We start from the raw sequence: 26,842 nt of genomic DNA, 5'->3' as shown, positions 1-26,842 counted from the left end.
CGTTATAGAAATAACTGTATCTTCACAAAACATTGAGTTTTAGTGAAGTCACCATAGGTTTACATCTTTGAGGCAGTAGATAATTTTGTGTTCTGCCATTTTCATTCATTATTACTATTTTAATTTTTAATCAACAATGAATGTTTACTGACACTTTGAATTGTTTAATCTCTGGATTCAATTAAAGAAACCACAGTAGATATAAATATGTGAAATTCTTTGTATAATTCATTTTCAGAAAGCCTAAATATTGATACCATGGAAGGATTTAACAGCAGTAAATCGTCCCTTTTTAGGGTGCAATCACACTTCTTGCCCACAGCCATAAAATTAATCAACAGGACATTTGTTCTTTAACCATGGTAATAAAAAAAAAAATGTTGAGATATGTTTTACTATGTTCAGTAATTGTGCTGACATCTTAAATGTGTAAATACTTCATGATTTTTAATACAAATTAACGCATATATATATATATATAATTTCTGATTCAAGTAAGGTTTGTTTTTCAAAACAAGATACAAAATAATATGCTTACTTTACAAACTTACAAAACAGGTCTCAGTTCATAACTTTTGGAAAGGGCGCACATATTTATTTCATAAGGGATGAAAGAGCTAAATTCATGAAATCGGATCTTTCTGTAGCAGGCACCATTTCATGCTGGAACAGCATGATCTCCACTGTAATTCAGAGCCATTGGAATGGATGGGACTTTGACACGCAAACAAAAAAATTCTAAAGTAAATCTTTCTGCTCAAAGCCAACTGTGATTTGGATGAACATTATCAAAGCCAACTGTGCCCTGAGAGCTTGGTGATTCATATTTTGCTGTGCACCAAGAGCTTGCCCAGCCTTTACTGGAATCACTGCATTTAATGCTTTGTCTGATGCAGTGACAATAATCAGAGCACACAGTTTAATAGAAATGTTGGCTGCTTAAAGCGCAGATCAAAGCAGACATTATATTTAGTAATGAAGATGTAAGACAGTTTGATTAGATCCAATCAAAGTCTTAAAAGAGAATATAGAAGTTTCTGTGTAAAGTACATTTTGTCAGGAGGTTCACAGTTGGCAGGATTGATGCATGTATATCTGGCTGATCAGCAGTAAGGAGGAAAAGGCTGAGTCGTAATGGATTTGTTTCATATTGCTAAGATAACAGAGATTAGACTAATGGAAGATGTAATACAGTAAGAAGAGGCAGAAGTGATTTGCTCGGATTCAGTGTCTTTGATGTTTGGTTTGTTTTTATTCCTTTTAAATAAGGTTTAGATGATCCAGGGAAATAAGAAATAAGATTTCATATTTGTTCTGCACAATATCTGTGAAACCGCTGAAATCAGCAACAGTTTGAAACTGATTTGGTAGGCTACAGTAAACCTGGCTCCATCCATCTGGTCTGTCAATCATTTTAAGACAAATGATGAACATTGCGGTCAAGAAATAAATCCAATAAATAGAGAAGTAAAGTGAGCATTTAATATTTCTTATAGGATTTATTAAATATGTTAGACAGGAAATCTGTTATGGGACCAAACTGATTAAGCTGTAACAGACATCCTAAATTCTAAAAGTTTAAAGAGTAATCCATACTAACAGAGAAAAAAACATTGATAACTGAACTTAAGTATATATTAAAAAGGTGTTCTCTACTTGAATAACATGCTTTGATAACTCTTTATTTAAACTGTATTTTTACTGAGCATTATTAACTAGTTCTTGGGTAGCACTGTGGTCTATTACTCCAAAAGCACTGAGATCTCATCGGTGCTATCAGCCGGCTGGGCATCTACACAGACATGATTGGCTATGTCTAAGGGAGGGGGCAAAGTAGTGCCCTTTTTAAAACAATGTATTATAGGAAACTCAGGCAGTCAGTGATTGGAGATGAGGATCAAACCTAGTACCCCGGTAGCCATGTTGCAGTGCACAGTCTGTCTATTAGCTGGGACACCTTGCTGCCCCATGTCAATGCTGCAATTGGAAAATTGATCACGCCCTTAGTTTGATGACATCAAAAGAATTCATTTAGCTGGCAAATGGGCTTCATAAGAATATTTGGTTGTATAAGAAGGCTGAATCATTTACATTTTTTTGGCATTTAGCAGACACTTTTATCCAAAGCAATTTACAGTACTGTGACAGTATATTGTCTAAGCATTTGAGGGTTAAGGGCCATGTTTAAGTGGCAACCTGGCAGTGGTGAGTCTTGAACCAGCGACCTTTTGCTAGTCTAGTACCTTAACCACTAGACTACAACTGCACTAATAACATCATAACATATTTTTTACATAGTGCTCATGTAGTGTACAGAACCTCTGGCATCACCTATAATTACTTTTACACAAGGCTTTCATAAATATCCCAATAATGCTTAAAGAGTTTTATGATGCTTATGAATGTGTATGCACTCTATGTTTTTTTACATTGTTGTTAAATTAAATGTTATACATCTATATTTTTTTTAACTTTGTCAGACAGAACTGACCAAGTTGTCTGTCCGATTTCTAGTTTTAATTATCATTTATTATTAATTATTTTTATCAGGATAAAACTTTTATTAGATAAAATAAAAAAAATTATTAGATACATCCTAATTTTTTGTACAGTGTATTTGCTTGCTAAATGTAGTTATAGACTAGCAACCCAACTAATTGGCTGACCGCTACCCAGACCTTAGCAGAAGGGATGCAATGTTTGTTATTATGTCTGACAATTTTTTTCCACATCTTTTGGCACCACATGCAGCAGTTACTTTCTTGGCAAGTGAAGCTACTGTAATACTCAGTGGGGTTATCTGTCACTGGCCTCCCTCCCTTCTGCAAATACTAACTGTCTTTAACCCAGCTGATAACACTTTAGCCTTCTCGTAAAGAAAAGGCCTCTTTTAAGCGATCCATTAACATCCTGTCCCCAAGAGTCTGCCTCTGTCTACTGAAACAAACCAGGAAACTTTGAAGGAAAACAGGATGGCAGACAAGCTTCGAGATCAAAGACCCCCTTCGATTCCATTCGCTGGTTCCCCAGACATCTCCAGTCTTCCTCCCTAATGTTTTCAATTAAGGCCTTCAGAGAATGTTTCAAATCGTAACCTTATCAATTAGTCAGCAATCCCTGTGTTCGCTTTTAATGGCCCTTGCTTAGTTGTAAAGATTTAGTAGCTGAGATGGTGATATCAGTTCAGGAAAGAGGGTCTTCATGTAGAGGAGATTTACTGCTGTCTGCTCGAAACGTCCGCTCTGCAATGCCACGATCTCTGGGCTACATTTAGCCTCCTGTATCCAATTGTTTTAGCTCTTTTTTCCCAGATGCCTATTAGGGCAGATATTTATGACAAAAAGAGTCATAATGAAACTGGAATGTTCTGCTTTGTTGTAAATAAATGCTGGTATTATGTTTGCCGAAGGAAAAAACTATAAAAATGTTTTAAGTCTTCCTGTAACGGCCTCCTGTTTAGTGATTTTTGAGTGGCATGAGCGGTTTGTAATTTACTCGAGATACTTCAGCACCACTGATAACCTTTGCTCTTCATGTATAAAAGTCAAAGAGTTTATCAGGAGGTGGCCTGTTACGGCAGCATGTTTGAAGTTAAGCATTCATCACAGAAAATGTTAATTCAGTGTCATGATCAACGCAATATATCTCTAATCATGAGACATTACAGTATTGTAAATATAGTCTCTGTAGACAAATTCTCATGTACAGATGCCAGCTTCAAATTTCTTTACAAATAGCATTTTTGGCTCTCTGAATGAGCCACACATTAAACTCTTTGGATTCAGAATTGTGAATTAACTGCTAGACTACAATCAGGGAGCCACAGGGTGTCAAACTTTATCTCTCTATTTTGGTGTGCTGACTCTGTCCACATTCAATCTCATACAGATTCTAAAGATTTATTTTCTTATGTTATGTACTTTAGCACCAACATGCACTCTTTTCACAGTGTGCAGGCTACATTCACAGGATTTTCTTCCACTATATAGTTTATTACAGGTTCTGAGATTTATATTTCTTTATAGTTTTTTATTAGACCCTTTTACATGGTGACTCCATCCTGACATGCTTCTTTTTTCTTTACTTTTTTGGCATTCCTTCCCAATCTAGTTGTACCTAACTGCCTGCTTCTTATTTACCTGCACAATGCAAGCTCACATGGAGATCCGTATCGCGCACAGAGAGTCGTGCACTGATCTCCATTATTCCCCATCTGTGTGCAAGTGTCATCAAACAGCCAGCAGAGGTCATAACTGCAGCAGTCATGATGAATCCCTCCAGCATTCCAACAGTTTGGATGAGCCAATTATTGTCTGTATAGGCACCCGGCCTGATCTGTGATTTGAACTCAGTAGTTCGAGATCAGCTCTGGTATGCTAACTTGTTTTAGCACTGCGCCACACAAGCACTCCGACATGCTTCTAATTAAATTACGTTACATTCTAGTAGTGATGCTAATCTTAAAAAAAATTAAGCCTGATACAGTTTAACACTTTAGAAATTTCTAAGTATAACTTTACAGAATGTAATATATAAACATTATCACTATAACAAATACACATTAACAAGTATTACCAAAATGAATACAAAATTTATACATATAGGCATGTTCTACTAGCTTATACCTTACCGTGGCTTTATCCAAACAAACTATTTCATCTGGTCTGCTTTTAAAAATAATCAGTAATTCAATGATCAGGAAATGATGGTACAATCAGAAAATCAAACCATAAGCAGTTCAGATATCCCTTTTCCAAAAAAAATGCTGCATTAAATATATGGACATAAAATGAATATAACTGCACGCACCCATTTCACAGATTAAGTTCAGCGACTGCATTACAAGTTATGCATTAGTAGTTTACAACCATACAACCATACTCCTCTCTACACTAAGACAGTGAGTTCAGTGCCCCTAAAGAGGTGCAAAGATACCCCTGCTGTCATTGCTGTGCTCATTGACTGGACCGGAGGGGTCAGGGGGCTCCAGCTGGCAGACAGGGACACAGTGGGACCTGGAGACGGGCCTTTCAGACACCAGTGCGGGGGAGACATTTTCACCTGACTGAGCGCTGGCCATGTGTCCCACCCCGCACTGCCTCTGGCCTCGGCTGAAAGAGCCATGAGATGAGGCCCAAGTAAAGCAGAGTGGGCGTTCAGTTTGACTTATTGCTCTGCTCTTAGTAGTATTCTACCGGCCTCCTTTCATGACAGACAAACAGTGAGTGCCATTATTAGCCGTAGGTTAAAATTAAAAGGCTAAGCAGTGTGTCCTTTGATGGATGTCAGAATAATTAAATGCATAGCGTGACCCCCACAATGAAAGGGTGCTTACTGATAAACTAACAGCAGTCATTTACATGCATACAAATGATTACTTGGTTGTTTTGTAATCATGTTAATATTGCTAAAAACATTAACTAGAATTATTTTCTTCTGGTTCACAAACTGCATTTTGAATCCAACTTCCCTCCCAGGGAAGTGCAAATTCAGGAAAGCAGCCAGCGCTAAAGCAGGTAAAACTCAGGTCTGTTCATTATCTGTCAGCAACATGAAAAATTGCTTTTTTTAAAAATTGCATATTTTTGTTAGCCAAAGGGACATAACAAGTATTTATCTGTGATGGATTACAGCCATTGAGAACAATTCACATTCCACCGCTATGAAGTGTTTTAATAATAAAATGAAAGAGGAGAGTAGGTCATTTTCTCTCATGTAATTTCTATATAAAATTTTTTTTTTTTTTTAATTAGATTGGATGTTTTGTATATGCATCTGATTGTTATTGTCAAATTATAAGACATCAAACCAAGCCTTATTCACAATAATAATAATAAGCAACTTAGCACTTTTTGTTGTGTGGTTACTTGGCATGAAGTCCAATTAACAATGAGTCACTCATTTCATATCAATTATGTACTTGTCAGACCATTGAATGGTGTAATTATCTTAGAAAGAAGCGTTTTCTTTTCACTCTGACAACCAAGTGAGGGGCGTCCAGCCTGCCAGCTGTTGCTCTGCTGCCAAAACACAAAGCAAAAAAAATCCATGACAGACACAGAGGCCTTACACTCAGTTCAGAAAAGAGCTAAGTGCTTTGGCATGGAGCTGAGGTGAGTTGTATGGACAGGCTAAAAGATAAGATAACACAATCGCTATCAGGTTTGCTAGTAGCTAGCTAAAATATATGACATCACATAAAATATATTCTATTTTTTGTAATAGTAAACATGTGGTTACTTGCTTTAAATACCTTGGCAAAAACTAATTGGGGAAAATGTTATTGTAGGATTTGCTTAAAGCTAAATCTATCATCTCCAGAGTATCATTGCCTAATTAGTTCACTTGTTACAAACATTTTGCCAAAACCCAAAGCAGCAGAAGTCTCAGGGCATGGATTCAGAATAGTTTCTGGATTAAAGGTGAACACAGCTTTTAAAATTAATAAACAATTCTCAAAAAAGTATAAAAGCAGGGTTTTCCTTTTAGCATTTCTGCCGACCACATTCAGACCCTTTCATAATATCTACACAGTGATAAATATATCTGAAAGTTGATCAAGTTATATTTATTTCCTTTTGTGGTAAGATTAGGCAACATTCATTTATTTTTTGGATAGATAGATAGATAGATAGATAGATAGATAGATAGATAGATAGATAGATAGATAGATAGATAGATAGATAGATAGATAGATAGATAGATAGATAGATAGATAGATAGATAGATGAAGAAGAATGAATCAAATTCAAACCACAATGGTGCAAAAGCTAATTGTATACATCATTTCATATTCATCAATCACTTTATCTTGGTCAGGGGCAGGAATATCTTGGGCAGGGCACCAATAAATCTCAGGGCCTCGATCATTCCCAAAAGCCTATAACACAAGACATACACAATTGTGTCTGTGTTGATGCCCAACAGGCTGATAGCACTGCTTAGATAATAGACCACTGTGACACCTGAGCACCTTTATTTATTTGTGATGTGTAATAAATATTTTTTTTTATTATGCCTACTAAGTTAAAGTAAATATATACAGTATAACAAAAGTATATTAATTAATGAAAACAAAAGTGGTTTAAACCCACTATTAGTCAAGTGTAATAGCTATAATTTGTATAGAAATGTTTTCTATAGTGTATATTGAATAATTTTGTAGTATGTTTAGATGATGCTTGATTTCTGTCAGTGCTGCTGATCTAGCTGGAGGACCGCGTGGCCTGTGTAGTTAGTGTTGTGTGTTCTATTAGATGTTATAGGGCTCTGTGAGTGTGTAAAACCATAAAACAGGTCACAGTTGAATGTTCGAGTGTCCATTTTCACATTAGAGTAAGAGCGAACACATGTCCCGTTGTGCCGGTGCGGGGTCAGGTTTCGTAGTGAAAGGGTCGCTGGTGCACTGAGCTTATCCTTCTACAGATAACAGAGCTGCAGCTGACCTCAGAACTGCTGCATGGTCAGCTATCATAAGTGTTTATTAAAACAGCATGATTCCAGTTTATTCCCTCACTGGGACTGTTGCTTCTGTCATAACGACTCAGAGATGATGGCGTCACATCAGGAGCAATTGTTTATTTGACTTTTCACAATCCATAAGCGCTTCACTTCACACGCAGATGCAACACTTAATGCTTGCAGCGCTGGCACAAGTGTAATCTAATTTAAAAAAGAAAAGGGGGTTTTATGAAACATTAGCATTTGCAGAGTGGAAAATGTGTTTAAATAAAAAGTACAGATCACAGTAAATAGCTATTAAAGCCAATTCAAGTGTTCCCAGATGTTTATGATTGTGTTTGTGGGAGAGGAGGTATAGGTATGTGTGTGTGCGTGAGAGAGAGATGTATAATTAGGCTTTTTAAAAGAACACAGTTAAAGCAACTGTAAAACTCGGGGCAGTTTGCTGGCTTTTTGATGACTAAGACCTTTCTGGTAAAAACTACCATCCTTAATTATAAAGTGTCTTGTATTGCTTACTGGTATTCATAGCCACATGATGTTGTGAGATTTCTGACCACATTCATAAGAGTACAGTTATATGCAAAATAATTTTATATGCAAAATAAGTTTTAGCATACTAAAACAGGACAACAACCCAAATAATGGGCTGAGTTACATTTAACTGTAAAAGTTACATTTTTATTTTGACTGTCAGTCTCTAAATCATGTTTGAAGAAGGTAGCAGAAATATCTAGTAGAAATATTAAATATCTCATGTAGATTTAGCAGACGCTTCATGCAACTGGTGCAGGGCTGGAAAAAAATCTAAATGCAAGGTATGGGTGTACAAAGTCTACAAACTATACTTTACTTTAAATTACCTTTAAACTTTGCCCATAATTTTGGCAAATGTTGATCAATTAACAAAATTAATTCATTGTTGCAGTGCCAGATCATGATGAATAATTCAGACTGATGATTGGCTCAGCTAAGTCCAGTTTCCCTAGAAATTTGACATGTTGACTGATAGGTTTGAGGTTTGTCGTCTTGGCTGGGCACCAGTTCTCAAACGTGCGCTATGCTTTGCCCCCCCCCCCCCCCCCCCCCCCCCCCAAAAAAAAATCTTGTTGAAAAAATTATAAATAAACATATTCCACTCACTAACTTTGTGTAATGTTATGTTCCGACAGTGTTTCCATCAGTTGTTAATAGGGCAGTAATTTATTTTAGCACTGTGTTCAGTTTATGTCTACAACCTTGGTTGAGCAAAAACATACATGGTTGTCAGGGTAACCAATATTTTAAATAAATAAAATAGTTGTTGTGTCTAACAGTAAAAAGATTTATCAACATTGGCCAAAGTTATGGGCAAAAGTATGGAGGTCGCTTTTTTGACTCCCAGTGTATATCACATCCACAGTGCTGTAATTTAAACCTTTTACATAGAATATCTTAAAAACACAGTAAATAACATAGTCTTTAGCAAGAGTTTTGGCCTTATGTTCGACATCATCACTGATTAACAACACAACTTTTCAATCTAGGCACAACTTAAATGCAGCTTAAATACCTGCAATCATGAGATTTTCTATGTTATATTCTTCTTCATTCATAATGATAGATTTCTGACATATAGGTATCTCAGGATCTCTGAATCCCCCAAACTTATAATATAGATAAAACCTATAAAACCTATTTTGTTTTAGGGGTATGCAAACTTTTGCACCTAATTGTACACAGTAATGAGGAAGTTCATTTAGGTTTGTGTTTAATACTGGCATTGCAGTAGTGAGTTTGTAGTATGGGTTGCAAGTGATTCAACAGAGTACAGAGGCCACGTCAGTCACACAAAGGCTAGTGAGGAAAGTTTTATGATAATGTTATAAACATATCATCAAGTGCACTTCTCATGAAAGCATAACCACATTTACACTACACTTTATGACCCACAGCACAATTACTTCCCTAAGTCAATAGTTTCTGTCACATTAACATTTGCAGTAAAACTCTGCAAAGCTCTTGTAAATCAAGCAACTGTCAGCTGACTGGCTGCCTCAGAGTGAATATATGCTCCATAGTGAAGTTGGAAGTGCGCTGTCTAAGAGGGGAAGCCACAGTCTGCCGAGAGCTGTGCCAAGCGGTTCAAGCGACCCGCGTTTAAACACATACACTTATGTATCAGCCACATCTGCCTTTGGTGGGGGGAGGACAGAAAATACTAAACCCACTGCATCTGTGCAGGCTATAACTGCATGATCTCATAGGTGCCCACAACAACTAGTCATGAACCCTGTTCAGAACAAAAGAAGCAATTAATTCAATCCCTTTTTGATTAATGTAGCCCTGAGGTTGATGGCACAATAAGCTGTAAGTAATTTGTGCTGATGTACAGAAATCTGACATACAAGAGTTCCCAAGCCAAAACATGTGACATCAACTGGAAATATTTGGCACGGAGTTTAAAATTCTGGTCTGAAACTCATATGTGGCTACAGTTTGCTGTGACTGTAGCTCATTATAAGTTCAGCATGGAAGTCAGCCATTGTTGAAAAGTCAGTTATCACATCAGCAACAGGAATTGTCTCTGGCACTTCCCTTTCTACTTAAGTCCTATCATTTTCAGTTTTTAAGCAGCTTAAATGGTGCACATTTGTATGGTGCACAAATGGCCGACGAGCCTTCTACTGGTGTTATTAATGGCCATTACTCGGTGGGGGGTTGTGCCATCTCTTTGACCATAAACTGAGCTGTTAAGTGACAAGCCAGATTATCTCAACCCACAATAGGGCCAATCATATTCCCTAAAGTATAGCGTCTAATCCTTCCTGAAGAGCATAAAGCCCCTCACATTTACAGGCCAAGCACAGAGACGACTCCATTCAGCACGTAATAGCCAAATGAGCTTTTTTAATTCAGCAGTTAGGGCAGCACAGAAAGAACGGCCTCACCATGTCTGTTCAGGACAACAGGACTGAGCGGGCTTTGTTAGGCAGAATCATTAATAGGTGAGCTGAACGAAGGCTGGTAATAACTTCCCATTTCTATCATGAGAAAACTGTTCCCACGAATTAGAGCTCTGTGGGACAATGGTCCCCTGGCTCCTCTAGCTCTGACATGTGATGCATACACACTCCATGCTCTTCACTCTTCACTGCCACTGAGCAAAACTCAAAGTTGGAGTTTTATTTAGTTCCATGACGATGGAGCGTATAACAAGGCTCTATACAACGGTCAGCTGATGCCTGTCATCACCGCTGGTTTCCGTGCATCCTGGACTTTCCTCCCTCACTTTAATTACCTATCTCAGCCCTCACAGCAAGGCCATCTCACAAATTATGCACCATTGTTGCACAAAGATTGGCCTGTCATCGCACGAGAAGGGGAGTGTTTCAGCGTCGCCATTGTGGCCCCTGGTGCCCGGCTGCGGTTGTACACAGCGCACCCCTGCCTACCATTAGTCCTGGTGCCAGGTGACTCGCTGACCCAGACGGCATTTTGCCGTGTCAGCTTGGCGCCACAGAGTAATGCTTGTTCCTGCACATAAACAAAGGGCAGGCTCAAGCTACTTCAATGATGAGTTGGGGCTCTAATAAATCTCCCTTCTCTGTTATCAACTTCTTTACTAGTCCCTTGAAGCTTACAGCAATAAGAGCCATGTGGGCCTGTTGTACAAGCTGATACAGAATCTGTCCAATCTAATCACCTGTTATCACAGGTCTGTTCAGTGGAATGCCAGCAAGAGTATAACTCTGCTCAGCAGACATAGTTCGTGCTGACATTTAGAATCTTTGTAAATATGGGTGCATTTTTTGTGCTTAGGGATTAGCAGAAAAAGTTTGTGCGTTTGAAGTCAGTTGCTAATGGTAAGTGACAGGATTGAATGCTGGGTAGAAAGTGCTCTGCAGATGCTTTCCCTTAAGAAATAATTAAGACTACAAGCACGACAGCAGTGACATCTTTGAAGGCAGATGGTCTTCATTTGGTGCTTGTATAGTGCTTGTGGTAATGGCATAAATACAATCCATTTACTGCACCCTACCCACTCTAAATATGCTCTGGAAAGGATCATGAACGTAAACTGCACTTGTAAATTTCTACTCATTGCTTTTTGTGAATTGAAGCCTAGAGATGAACTGAGTTTTATTATAGCTGGGCCATGGCTTTGCTATGTCAGAACAAGGGACTTGATGATGATTATAACAGAAAAGACTGATGTTTACTGTCTGAGCACCAGAGGTTCAGTTGAATAACAGTTTGTAGAGTATGTAGCTCCTACTGTTTTCTCTTAGACTGCTGACCTCTGGCTCACTTCTGTCTCAGTCAGAACACAGCACACACTTAGTACAGCTATATGCACATCTAGCCTAATATTGATTTGCACATTGTAAACAAATAGGAGGGTAAATTCAATCTTGAAAATGTACTCCTATTGTAGGCATTTCTAAAAAACCTAGACACTGAGCTTATCCTGTTAAAAGTAACTACCCCCATTCCAACCACCTGTTATTATACATTTGTCACATGCACATACTATTCAGAAAATTAAACAAAACATGGTATTACACAGAAGACTCAACGTTTATTGAAGAGTGTTGGAGTATTGTTTAACTCCCATATGAGCCTTGAAACAAGCAGTAATGACTGCTTGTTTCAGATCTCACCACAGCATCCTTATCGGGGTTAGGTCAACAGAGATGGTAACTCCAAAACCTCAAAGGTTTTACATTTGAATTATTGTTTTGCTGTGTAGACACATTTCAGCTGAGCTTTAACTTTTAAACTTTTAAACCCCAAGCTGCTATTTACTGCACAGATCACTACATTTTTCTGTAAATAAAAATCTTAATTTTCTGTAAATAAAATCAATACAATTTGTGCAATAATTATTTTTGTGATATAGTGTTACGGTGTTCTGTTTTGCACTTTTCAAACCAAGTGTATATATATTTATACATATCACCACGTAAATACTCTATACTATATTACTATATTTTCTATAGATTTTTATATATATAAAAGGGATCTTCAAAAAGTTTCCACACATTTATTTTATCATTGGAAACAGTGAGGGTGGGAGGAGTAGTAATTGGTCATGTATGAGAGACTGAGAAAATTTAATGTGATTATGTGAAAGCAGCGGTGCATCAGTGGCTACTCGCTAAACCGAAAACATATAACTACAATGACAATAAAGTCTATTCTATCTTAAATTTGAAAATTAATATGACAAAGTGTGGAATTTATTACTGCCTTAATAAAACTCCAATAATTCTTGTTTCTACCCATGAGCAATGCAAAGTAGTTTTTAAGCCGTTAGCTTGCAGGCCTGCTACTTTGATTGTGTGCCAGATTGGATGGTAGTAAACAGTGTGTCAGAATACTGATGACATTAAATGTTCAGCTAAATGTTTGATTTCATTTCAGCGCTTCCGTAAGTTACAACTGATTAGAAAGTCTGCCAAATACCATAAATACAAATTCTTCTAGCTAAGCTAATCTTGTTTAGCTAATTTATTTCAATACATTTGCTCATTAAAAAGTAATTTATACTTACTAATCAACACCGCTCAATAGATGATATAATTCATTCACTTATTTACAAGCACATTTAGTTAATTTCTTCTGTCTTCAAGAGCTGCATTCATCAAAAATAAAACTGTGCTGCAGGTTTAATTCATTGTGTGATGGTTGTCATTACGCCCTTTAACATCAAATGTACCAATTAATCCTCTGAATACCTGTTAGAAAGAGCAGCTCTAAACACTCATTAAAATCTCTTAAGGAATTTCAGTCAGATTACAGCTTTAATCGCTTGTTGTTTTATAATTAAATACACATTGCAAATGTTAATTATATGGCCTCGAGACTGTGGGCCAAACATTCCACTAATATCCTCACAATTACCACACAGTCTGCCAACGTGTTATTTGTAATCACTCACATATGCCAAACAAATGTGGGATTTTCTTGTAGCTGAACACTGGGAGGAACAGTATATGCTTACCACCACACAATGCCAAACCTGTTTTGGCATCATACTCTCTGATGAATGTCAATTTAGTAAGTTTATGTAGTATGATGTTTTCCTTTTTTTTTTTGCTAATTGTCACATTGAAATGTTTCAGATTTTTCAACATCCAGATGTCAATTATTTTTTTCACGTATAGAGTCAAGTAGAACTGAACAGCATTTTAGCCTCAATAAATAAAACCATCATTAAAATTGCAATTTGTGTTTTTTTGAGTTATCTTTGTTTAATATTAAAATAGTTTGATGATCTGAAACATATAGATCAGACAAATATGCAAAAAATAGAAAACATTGGGAGGGGTCAATTATTTTAGATATTACATACAAAACCAACAAATATATTTATGTCCGACAAGGCACATCATCACAAACACAGGAAATATGTAGCAAGTAGGGAAAAGTTTGTCTGTGTCATGTGCACAAGTTCGTCAACTGTGTCTGTATACAGGATTCAAACATTTAGATACATGTACTCATAATTATGTTAGTGGAACAAGTTTAGAAACAGCAAGTGTTGCAAATACTGTAAAATTTGTTAAATGATTTCTCTACAGGAACCCCAAGCTCCTAGATAGATCTATAACTGTATAACTGCACATTTAAGTTGAATTAATTCATATAAATATATCCATTTCAAAATGGGAACGCAGTCAAATATTTGTTTTGGTGGTTTCCCCCCCCCATATAATTTAAATTGCTGCAAGCTGCTACACTTGGAAAAAGTTCTTGCCCATAATATCAGTTTTCTGAGCACAAATCACACCATAATGCTGCCTTTAAATAGTTACAGACAGACAATTTATTCTTGGCGTACTACTCAATGCAAAACCTGTGCCAGCATGAGTGTGTTATGCTTTGTTGCCAACAGCCATTATTTGCTGACAGCTCGAAGTCATTTTCCCCCTTCTTGCTGCTTTTTACAGTTTTGAAATGCTAAGCTCACACACTCCAGGTCAGCTTGATTAGCCCGGGGCAAACGCAGTAGATTGTTGTGGAAAAATACATAACACTTAATGAATTGGAAAAGGTTCAAAATTGAAATGCAGTGTAAATGGTTTGGTTTTCACAAACAATTTAAATATAAACCAGTACTTTTCCAGCACTAAATATGAAATTTGGAATTGAAACATGCCATGAAACTGCTTCCTTTTAATATGTGAGTAGTTCTGATTGCTTGTTTTGCAATCCAAGATTGTGGTTCTAATTATCCAATGTCATCTCAGTAAAAGACCATTCAGCCATTCACTGGGGGACACACTAGTAGTAGTACTAGAACTCATGGCTCCATGAGAAACAGTTTGCTTACTCTCCCATCAGCAGCTCAGGTTGTTTTAGTCAGTCATAAATGTAGTAAGTACGGAGTCACATCAGCTGATTTCTAACCGTGGCATGATTTTGACAGAAACGTCTTCTACAAATCAGGATTATTTGTTTGAACTCCGCTCTGTGGGGAACGGATCCTGTTCTGAGGCTGGCTCCGAGTGCCCCGATAATTGCTCAATCATAACAGAAATCCCAATCCAACAGTGAACCCCCCCCTACCAGCCACCTGAGATTCAACAGGCCCAGCCTTATCCAAAGGGAGCTGGCAGTCATTTTCTCATAGTCTGGGTCGGAACGAAAGCCTGTGTGTTCTAAATTAAAGCAGTGTGTACCAGCTATTTACTTCATAAGCCCAACGCTAATGGAAACCAACTCTGCTCTTTTATAATTCATTTGTACCATTAGCATATTAGCCTCAGCTTAATGACAGGATGTCATTAAGGGATTTAGTCTAAAACTAATGACAATATTTGTGCAACAGAGTAGGTCAAACAAAGACTGCCCCCTTTATTACCATGATGAAAGCTGAACGTGAGTCAGGCTTACTTTGGGTAAACTGTTTACTAATAAACTTTATGGCTTCTGGACTCCATCTCCTAAACAGAATAATGAAATGAAAATATACAAAATAAGCCAATTTAATGGATCCTTAGGCCATAATAAGTAAAGTGATGCAAGAGAGCTACAGAGTATCATATAACTCCGGTCTTACATTACTTACATGTAAGCTCCATTAGTTGGTGAAGAGTTTAAAACATTTTGTGGACAATAAAAATAATAATTGTTCCCACACACACACATTTAAACACACACAAACATACACGTGAATACACACATAATATGCATTTATATATATATCCCTTTTTGGTTGATATGAGACTTCAGCTGCTCAACAGCCTGTGGTCGCCATTGTCATGATGCATCATACATTTTTAATAGGAGACAGAGCTGGACTGCAGGCAGGTCAGTTAAGCGCATGCATTCTATAAAGCCACACTGCTGTTTTGTGTACAAGATGAGGCCTAGCATCGTCTTGCTAAAATAATCACGGACGTCCTGGGAAATGACAGTGTGTTTCTCTCTAAAATCCCAATACACGCCTCCACATCAATAGTACCTTCACACATATGCAAGGCACCCATTATGCACCCCTATACAATGATAGATGTTGGCTTTCATTGAGAACAGGCTTTTACTGATAACAGTCGTGATGGTCCTTTATCTCAACTTCTATTTTCCCCAAAAACAAGCTGAACCGTGTACTCATCTGAACAGCACACAGAACACATTTCCACTGTCTTTTATAAATTCCACATCATTTTTGTCGTTTCTAAAACCTAATGGCCTCTGGAGGGCAGCATATCTGGGAAGTGGAGGCTCCTCTGGAGGAATGCCTGAAAGCCACCACACATGGATCCAATATAAGTGAACGTAGATACAGTAGAAGCAGACGACATGGAGCCATCCCTAGTTCAGCAGAGGAAGTTAGTGGTATATGTGTCTGCCACTGCTTCTCATTTGCAGGCACAGAGTTTAGGGAAAAGTTCAAACAGTTGTTTTCACACACAACTATGCGCTGCTAGCCGCGATGTGGACAAGATTAAATAATAGCTGAACATATTGAATATTCTAACTTGATTAAACTCTACATCAGCGGGACTATCACAGAGGCTCGGATTATTTATGAAGTGTTTGTAATACATAAAAGTTAAACCTGAACTATAATTACTGTACATTATCGTCTAATTAATGTTTAAAGATAAAAATAGCTATTAATCTTTGTGGCCTGTAAAACTAGCCTGCAGTTGACAAAAAATAGCTAAACTATTGCTGTTTCTAACCAATGTTTATAAAGTTCCCCTGAACTCAAGAACATGATTACTAAATGGTTCAAATGTTATGACAAACAGAATCCACTTTCATACTATTTGGCACTTTTAGATATTTAGTTTTAGATATTTCTATTTAGAAACGGCGGATGACTTTGCACTCAAGCATTAGCAAATGATATGTGTATTGCTAAGTGTCATATATCATGTTTATATTGGCTTATTTCAACATTCATTTTGATTCCCGGAAAAAAAGAAATGCGTACCCACTAACACCACATCACAGACCCCCTGGGAGCCCTGGAGCCCAGTTTGAGAACCACTAAATTAGAGGATGCTGACATCCCCAGATACTCTGGCACTTTTTACCCATGAACAAGATGTTAATAAATAATGAATTACTATACTATAATGTCTGACTTATACTAAATAATTTACTGAGACTATAAAAATGTAGTCTTATTATAATGCTAAAATTCCACAGTTTAATACCCTCGAACTGGCTCCCAAAAGTGTTCAAATTGTACATTGTATTACTTTTACATGTATGTGTTTGCTTTGCATTGGAACAATACCAGAAAGTTTTGAAAAAATTCTACAATGACATTCTAACAATTTGGTCACAATTACTGGTACCCTTTAAAAGTTGAACATAATAAATGCAGTCTGGAAATATTTTAAGCAGATTATAAAAATCTAATTATAGTATCAATTTAATAGGGGGAAAAATGTAAATAGTAAATTAAAATGACATAGTTTTATGCCACTGTTAGTATTACATTAAATATTGCATACAAAAGAAAAATCCTGTGTCCACCACCGCCAGTTTTACTTAGAAGCTTAGGGACTATGGGACTGTGGAAAATATCACTGGTTATGATAGCAAGAGCAAATTTGGCCCAGAATTGAACGTTTAAATGGTCAAAGAAAAAAAAAAAACCTTTTGAACACATCAGTTTTAGGGCTCCATGGTAGAATACCCTCTTTTTGTTATGTGTACAGGATAAAACAAATTAGGCTTCAAAAGAAAAGAACACCATGCTTACTATGAAATATGAAGGAATGTGATGTTTTGGGGTTGATTTGCTGCCTTTGAATCTGTGCATGTCCTACTAAAGTCAAAAATTTGTCATGGCATTTTGGCCTAAACATACAGTCCAGTGTTATAAAGCTGTTCTTTAATTGCAGATCATGGGTCTTCCAGCAGGTAATGACCCGAAACACATCAAAAAGCCCCCAGGAATGGGGAATGCTATGAATCCTGATCTGAATTCTATTGCTGAAACACGTAGTTAAAAACCCTCAAAATGAAGTGAGCTGAACAATTTGCTTAGAAGGAGAGGGTCAAACTACTAGCATAGAATTGCAGAAATCTTAGAATTATAGAAAACCCTGAAATGCAGCCATCGGCAAAATATTAACTTATTAGTTACCAATGTTTTAGTTCTTGCCCTTTTGGCTTGTCTTAACATTTTAGATAATATTAAGTACTCACTACTGTCAGTTTCAACTTCATTTTGAAAATTAAGGTGAACGGGGTACCCATATTTTTTAGCTATATTTACAGAATTGGCTACCAATAAAATATTTTATTGAAAATTTGATAAAACAAATGATGCAAGATTATAAAATCTCACTTATGACCAATGTGAACTAACAAACTTTACTGGCAGTTAAGTTAACTAGTTTCCTTGTGTTACTGAATGGCAGGAGAACACAAGGGAGTTCCCAAATTGCATATTCTTGTATTTCTTAGTTACTTGTATTTTATATAAAATATTTTATGGTTCAAGAGTACAAGAGTGACCGGTTCAAGAGTACATTAAACATATTGTAATGCATTTTCAACACCACACTTTTTTGTTGTAGACTAGCTGTCACCACTTTCAACACAGTCCAGAAGTAACAAAATCAATTTGCTTTCAGTCTCAGTAAGAACTAAAATAAATCACTGAACCATTCTGAACGGTAAATAATGTCGACACTATGAAGGACCCTGCAGCATTCTGGTGAGGGTGATCTATGGCCATTTGCTCAGTATTGCTTATTTTAAAAACATTCTCAAATGGATACCGATCTACTTAAAATCAAACCCACACATACTGTATTTGTCAGCTTGAAAATTAGGAGCTTAAATCAAGAAGTCTGAATAATTAAACACAATTCAGGCTTAAATGAACTGCATGCTTTTCTAAGTTAGGAAGCCTGTACTGGTTAATATCATTTACTGCCACTTAGCTGTTAATGTAGCCTTTGTATATTTAGTCAGGACAACTCAACACAATCTGTGGTTTCACAAATTTAGGGACATGTATCAAGATTGTCATCTAAATTAATTGGTGATATGCCAAGCAAGAGCAGAACAAGCAGCGATGAGTGGATAGGCATAGTGTAATAGTGGGGTCTGCAATTTTCCAGAGGTTTGATCTATGTAGGAATGTAGACATAGGTAGCGCACTAATCTCTTTCCACTGCCACAGACTGTTCTGTGACCAACTAAAACAAATAAGGTCAGGCTGCAACAGTGGGACTGGAAAATAAACAAATCAAGCTTGTTTTTAATATGCTCATTTCAGATGATTCAGTGGAAATTAAAAATGTTCTGCTGTAAATTTACTGCCAACCACGCTTAAACCGAGCCCTCCCCAACTGTGAATTACACTAGCAATAAGTTTAAGCAATTTAATACACTCCAAGTTTTTTCTTTTATTTTAAAAGCAACATGGAAGGCACACAATAGTACGTAATAGATTTTTACATGAACATAAAACCACAGCTATCAACTCTAAGTTAAAAACATTCCCAACATTATTAATCCAGTGTTCACAGTTTTTACGATGAGGTATTTTGAAGACCGGAATAAAATGTTCATTCATTTATTCACTGTCTGTTTTATAACCACTTTATCCTATTATAGGTCACGGTCAGGGTCTGATTCATGGGTAAATAGTAGGAAACACCCAGGACAAATTACCAGTCCATCACAGGGCACACACACACACACACATACACACACACACAAACATTTACACACACACATGCACACAGACTTAGGGCAATTTTAGCAGGTTCAACTGGCCTGACTGCATGTGAGAAAATTTAAGTACCCGAAGGAAACCCATGCAGATACAGGGAGAACATGCAAACTTTACACAGAAAGGACTTTAGACACCCGGGTGGGGATTCAAACGAAGGCCCTTCTTGTTGTGAAGCTACAGCGCTACTCACTGTCCACCGGGAATAAAATATATGGAGTTCGTTTGATGCGAGTTTTGGGTAAATACAGCATAATCTTCTAGTGTACTAAAGTATATATTCTGAGCTGGTAGAGGTTTATTGTAGTATTTGTTCCAGTATGAATCCTAAGGCAAGCATTCAGAAAAAGCTGTGAGTCATGAGTAACATGTAGCTCTGGAACCTTCCTGGACACGCTTAGAAGAGAACATACTCAGTAGGTGACTGGACAGAAACCAAGATAACATTTTAATAAATAGTATGGATGGTATAACTCATAGACAAATCCTATTTTTTTTTACACCATTGGTCAATCAATAGTGTATATTATACATACACAATATGTAAGTACTTATCTAGCTAGCTAGATATATATGTAGATAGATAAATACTATACTATATGTTTATATATAACATATGGTATACTGTTGACAAAACAGTTTTGCTGAGATTAGATGCATTAAATGAAATAGCTGATGCATGATGGATTGTTTGGAGACGAACATGAAAACTGAAAGAGTTCCAGGTTTCCTTCACCACCCACTTTTTCTTAATTAATCACATTTGTGATGTACTGTCTGCAATCAATTAGTGAATTATTTTGCCTAAATTCTCTCCACTCATGCACTCACTAAAACACCCAGCGTAACCCCCCCTCCATCGCCCGGGTGTTTGGCAGCAGGCAGAAATGAGCAGAGGGGCTTGATCAAGCATGAGGTCTGTATTACTGGCACCAATAAATACTTTGTAGCACTTTATTTAGTTCCATGCCGTGGGCCATTTGTTTCCACAGTCTGTCACTCAGCAACTGCGGGGCTGACGGCGAGGAGAACTACGCCAGGCCTGTAATAATTAAAAGCAGGCTGACCGGGTGTGGGTATACAACTACACCAGTATCAGCTTCATGCAGGGGGATTACAGCTCTGTACATCACCCCAGTGTGCAGTGGAGATCAGCCTGGACCAAAGCACATCATAACTGATGGAAAAATCTATTCTCCGTTTCCATTTTTCTAAAATGGAAAGATAAATATGACAAAAGTGTATATGATTACCTTAAGATTTCAGCAGATTCTCATTGAACTTTATTTTTTTTTATATGAATTCATGACAGTGACTAAGCTGTTTACTTTGTTTCCATGTTTCACTTATAAACATAACCTGTTACAAAAATATGCTCATCAAAGTAAGTAAACAGATTGTTTGCTATTTAGCAATATTATATTGGCTGTACAATGTGCAATGCCAGAGCTTAAAAACTAAACATTAACCCGGAACTGAAAACATGAAACTACAAGAATAACTTTAGTGGCATAGGTATAAGGTTTCTGATTGATCAGTGGACAGTCAAATAAAAATAATCCATATAAAAGAAATCTATATAAAATATGAAACATATTACACTGACATCATATTGTCAAAACTCATAGTCCAAAGACCATGCCATACCGGCTTCAACAGTTTAAAACAATGCAACAGAAGAACATTGCTACTCATAACAGTCAACAACATTCCAGGACATGGTGGAAAGAGAAAAATTCTGGAAGAAAGGTAGTTCAAAATGTGGCAAAGAAACCTAGTCTTGAGTCATCTAGAGTGATTGTTTCAAGCAGTACCATTCACAGTATACTGAACAACACGAGGCTCTATGGGCAAAGAGCAAGGAGGACCCCACTGCTTAAAAAAGACAAACAAATGAGCAACTGAACCTCCATTCGTCTATGGACAGATGAAACCAAACTAGGATACTTTGCCAATGCATACCAGTATTATGTTTATAAATAACAAAGCCTGTAAACAAAGTGCACCCTGCAGTGACAAATGGTGGAGAATCCATAATGTTGTGGTGCTGCTATGTTCCTATGGGAGGCCTTGAACATACATTCATTGTTACAGAAACAATGAAATCAGTGGATTATTAAAGCATTTTAGAGCAAATTGTGCTCCCATGTGTTAAAATAGATTGGAGTGTAACAAAATGGATCCTACAGCAGAATAATGACCCAAAGCAAACATTCAAAAATTTTACTGTTTTAAACTGGCCAACAAAGAGTCCTGATCTTAGTCCAATTGAACATTTTTGGTGAGAACTCTGTTATGAAATTGGCTCTAAAATCTGCTATTAGGAAACCCTGCAAACATTCAAGGGTTTGAGAGCACTGCAGTGACAAAATGGAAGAAACTACCAGCAGACAAGTGCAAGAAGCTCATAGATGGTTACAAAAATGTTTGGAGGCTGTCACTGTTGCCAAAGCATGTGCAATCAAGTATTAGGGAAGGGCGCCTTTACTTCTGTCCATGTCATATACTTTGTTTCACAAAATTGTGCCAGATCTTTTACAAACTCTATTCTGTCAGCTGGCAATCCATCAGTTGATGCCCTGAAGAGTTCTTCCATGTAGGCAGTAAACATGGCCTGGCAGGTGAGGCTGAGTTAGACTCTAGCCCTTCAACTCAATACCCAACTTAATAAGTCAACATCATCCTGTTATTGAGTCTGCTTAGGCTAATGAGGCCAAGTACTTGGCAGTAAGATCACAACACACTCATCTCTCTTCAATCTCCCCCACGTTGCTCTGTGGGAGGTGGGTGTGGACCATGCGGGTGCCCTTAGTCACTCTAGTTTAGCAAACCAATCTATTATATGAGTGACTTTCCCTACAGCAAACAAACAGGACAGTTTTAATTACAAGTGCCTCGGAGCCAAATGTATGTCAGTATTAATTAACTTAATATGTACTGCTGAATACACTGAATAAAGCTAATTGCACAGCTGCCTTTAAATACAATGTTGTTGTATTCGGGGCAGTTTTATAGCATTACTGTGATATGCACATTTTTAACTTTTTATGTGATATTTTATAGTTAGCTAAATATACAGTATATTGCTAAAATGTACTGTAAAATATACTTTTATACATGCCATAATATAGTACAGTATAAAACTGTACTGTGTTAAATAAGTCATAGTGACTTTACAGATTAAAGATTCCAATTTCTTTGATTACCCGATGAGGGCTGGGCCAAATGCATCAATGGCAACCATAACCTCAGTGATCTGGAAGCTTTTGCACAAGAGAGGTGTCAGAACAAACAAAGCCCTGATTGGCCCCCAGTCCAGTGTATTCCTGCCCCTTGTGGCTAGCTCAAGCACATCAGGGGTCATTATTTCATTTCATTTTTAAGCTACATAATCTTTGTGATCTGTACTGTTGACAAAATCATTCTCACTATACATGTAATCTTACTTTATATAATAATCACTGCATGTTTTGGTTGCCTTATCTGTGTATTGGTTATATTGTTATATACGTTATATTGTTTTTATTCAAATTAAATGATTACAAATCTTCAGAATAGACCAGCCATAAACATGATATAAGAAATGTGATAAGAACTTTGTACAAGTGGGACATTTTTGTTATTCTGCATTAATAAATTGAAGTACTTTGATCATACACACCTGACTTTATTAATTAAATAAGACTAAGATTTGTAATTAGGATCAATAGTATAAACAGGCATATACATATCTGTATTAAAAAGTATTTAGGAAAAATAATTTATATAAGACTGTGTACTTCTAAAGTCCAAGGACCATAAACAGTCTCCAGGTACTGACCTTTACTCTTTTTATGATTGTTCTGATATACACCACTGCCGATTGGAATCTCTCCTATTATTTACTGTGATATAGACACCAGGAGCAACAATGCTGAGGTATTAGAATAATTATTTTCATTTCTTCTCCATACCAACTATGTAGACTTGTGTAAATTAACAAATGAGAACTAATGTGGCTTTTTCTTTCCAAACAAAGGTATCTTCATCTACTCTGCCTGTCAGTATTGCTATATGACGCTACAGCAAGACCATTTACATCATGGGTATGTACAGTTCATTTAATTTTATGCTTATTTAATATGCTCATGGTGAATTGTTTCACTTATACTAAGCTTCCTGAAACTGTATAAAACAGTTTAGAGGCAGGTTTGTATCTAAATGTCATACATTATACAGGTTGTTGTTGGTGCCAGGCAAGCTTAAGTATGCCAGATACAGTTAATATCCGTTAATTTTAAAGCACCACAGTTCTAATAGTCCCTTCCACATTTGGCACCCATAGTAATAGTGGGTAAAAATGGTTATAAGTAATTCACATTTTGATGGATTAGTTTCATCTAACACTAAAAGAAAATAGAAAATCCCTTAACTGAAGTAAATTTATTCAGAGAGAATAAAATCCTCAACAAAAAATAATGGAACCACATGTGCCATAATTATTGGCACCCCTTCATTTAATATTTGTACAACCTACCTGTACAACCAATAAAACATCTAATGATGATCTACAGGGTCATACTTAACAGACAACATTAGGCTCTTTTTTAGTGTAATCATCCTTCTTTAATGCCGAACCCACCTTGAAGGTTTGTTGCCAAAAGGCTCAGTTTTTCATCTGACCATAGAACATATGATGCTTACATAAGTTTTATGACAGGAAAAGCTTTTATTTTCATGGAAAGCTTTTCAAATATTCATAAAGCTGGCATGAACATGTTATCTGATGACTTGATAACCCTAAAATCGAAATTTTTTGCCCCCTTACCATCCACTGCACAGTGTGTGGGAACAAAACATTCTTGAGTTCTCTTCCAGGAAAGTCTGAAAGTTCAAGTTAATCAGAAGTTTTTAATAATTGCCTTTATTTTCTCAGTTTAGTTCCTAAGTTACGAGACACTCCGATCAACTTAAAACTTGAAATATAAATCAATTAAATACTTGTTACATTTTATTCCTAAACATTTCTAGGCATGCCAGTAATTGTGGCACACATAAAACAAATTATTTCGATAAAACTAATTTTTTCATGGTGAGGGATTTTTTCCTCTGAATAGATTTACTTCAAAATGTATTTTATAAAATGTGAATTTCTTATAACCCTTGCACTCATCTTCACCAGGGGTTCCTATAATTAAGGAGGTAACTGAACACAGAATGATGGGAAAATTTTAAAACAGTGCTGCGGCACATTGAGGTCAGGAGGCTGACTGCTAGGAATAGCTAGACTGGTATGAGCTGCCAGAAAGGCAATTACAACCCAGATGACCACTTATACAACTAAGTAAGCAGAAAAACATCTTAGAAATGAAAAGACATTGAACCTTGAGGCGAATGGATGTTGAGAGAAATGCATTATGTTTCACTGCAAGCCAAAAACAAAAATCTACAGCTAGAGTGTGCACAAGCTCACCATAACTGAATTAAAAATCTGCTTTACATCAACAGTCCAGGCTTCCTTTGGTCATTTTTCAGTCACCAAATCTGAATCAGATAGAGCTCATTCGAGAATGTGAATTGGCAGCATGAATGTTAAGTTGACATCTATAACAATTGTTATGCAATAATGTCAACATGGACCAAAATCTCAAAGGAATGTTTTCAATTGTTAGTGGAATTCAATGCCACTAAAATTCAGGCTATTCTAAAAGTAAAAGGATGGTCCTTCCCAGCATCAGTATAGTGTTGATTATACAATGAAAAGAATGGAGAACAGCCATGAAATGACAAAAAAATTTGAAATAACAGCAGATTTGTGAAACAAATGACATTATTTATGCTTAAAACAAAAGCCAAAGCTGCGTCTGTGTCAAGCGGGGTAGAACTAAATTTCCAATAATGAACCTGAACTAAAAGGTGCACTGTGATACTGTATTTAAAAAAAAGCTGGTTCATCTTATTCATGGCCTGTTAGAGGCTTCACATCTAAAACAGTCTAGTTACTTTATACCTGTTGCAAAAATATATTATTATTTTATTAATATTGGGGTTGACTGCAATTCCATTCTACAATTAACTTTAATTGTTGCTTTTTTTAATTTTCCTTGAGTCAATTAATTGAATGAATTAAATTATTCTTTAATTTTAAATTCCCATTCATTAATCTCATGCAAAATTATTTTTTCAAAGGAAAAGGAAATTAATAAAGCTGCTCAGGACACGAGGTTAGTATACTTCTTCTTTAGATCATTATTACTATGCAATTAATACAAATCTAGTTTAAATTATGACTACTGTTTACACTAGGTATGATGATTGGAATGAAAAGATGATGTTAGGAATCAAGGAGGTTGAGCCCCTAGAGGACCTGGATCTGACAGAGGTCGACACTGATCCTGGAATGTTATTACAGAAAGCTTTTAAGCAGCTCCGTCAGCAGCGATACAACAAGCCTGAAGAGGACAAAGATGAGACCTATCATCCATTTGAATCACTAAACCCAGTTGTAAATGAGCAGCCTGACACTTACATCGAGTCTCAGCATGGTCAACCACACCTGTACCAAGAACCTGAGAAAGACCTGGATGACCTCTATCATAACACACAGGATCTTGTTGAACCAAAAGAGCACCCTGAACTGTTCGAGTCTGAGGAAGCAGCACTAAAGGAAGCTGAAGTAGTACAACCTGATAGAATGCACATCTATACCAGCCCAGAAGAAGACAAAGATAGCCTGTACCATGGAGACGTTACCGGCCAAGAGTTTGAACCAGAGGATCCAGTCATGCAAGGTCTTTCCAACCAACCCAGGATGGTATACGAAGAGCCTGAAGAGGACCTAGATTCACTCTTCCACAGTTAAACAAGGGTTTTAAATTATGAAATGATCTTATTTTTATTGCTTGACTTGAATGTATTATATTCTAAGCTTATTCAGATTAGCAGAACATAATGGTTTTATAGGGGTATGGGGTATTGGCTGACTGACAGTTTTTTAGTGGTGGTGATTCAATGACAGCAGCTTTGCAGTTAATGAGAGTTCTTATTCAGGAACTTCCAAAGAATTAATGTTATGGCCATAAATACAACTTTTACCCTTTAACTGTTTAGCTTAATTTTAAGTCTATTTGGATAAAAGTTAAAAAGTACATTACTGTAAATGAAAGCAGCAACAAGAAGAATAAACCATACATTCAAAACAGA

The 26,842-nt window shown here is 36.7% G+C and overlaps 1 protein-coding gene across 1 annotated transcript; it reads left to right on the top strand.

Annotated features, from left to right (window-relative positions):
• The first annotated feature begins 5,482 nt into the window (after positions 1 to 5,482).
• si:ch211-217g15.3 (uncharacterized protein LOC368914 homolog) lies at positions 5,483 to 26,842 on the top strand. Its single transcript, XM_062995646.1, has 5 exons — positions 5,483 to 5,516; positions 23,556 to 23,578; positions 23,679 to 23,745; positions 25,829 to 25,863; positions 25,946 to 26,842. Exons 2-5 carry the CDS (start codon positions 23,571 to 23,573, stop codon positions 26,499 to 26,501), a joined length of 666 nt encoding a protein of 221 aa, XP_062851716.1. The 5' UTR covers positions 5,483 to 5,516; positions 23,556 to 23,570; the 3' UTR covers positions 26,502 to 26,842.

The sequence above is a fragment of the Trichomycterus rosablanca genome, chromosome 5, assembly GCF_030014385.1.
Source record: "Trichomycterus rosablanca isolate fTriRos1 chromosome 5, fTriRos1.hap1, whole genome shotgun sequence".
Lineage (NCBI taxonomy): Eukaryota > Metazoa > Chordata > Actinopteri > Siluriformes > Trichomycteridae > Trichomycterus > Trichomycterus rosablanca.
The sequence above is the reverse complement of the archived record's forward strand: the minus strand, read 5'-3'. Positions and strand labels throughout refer to the sequence as shown.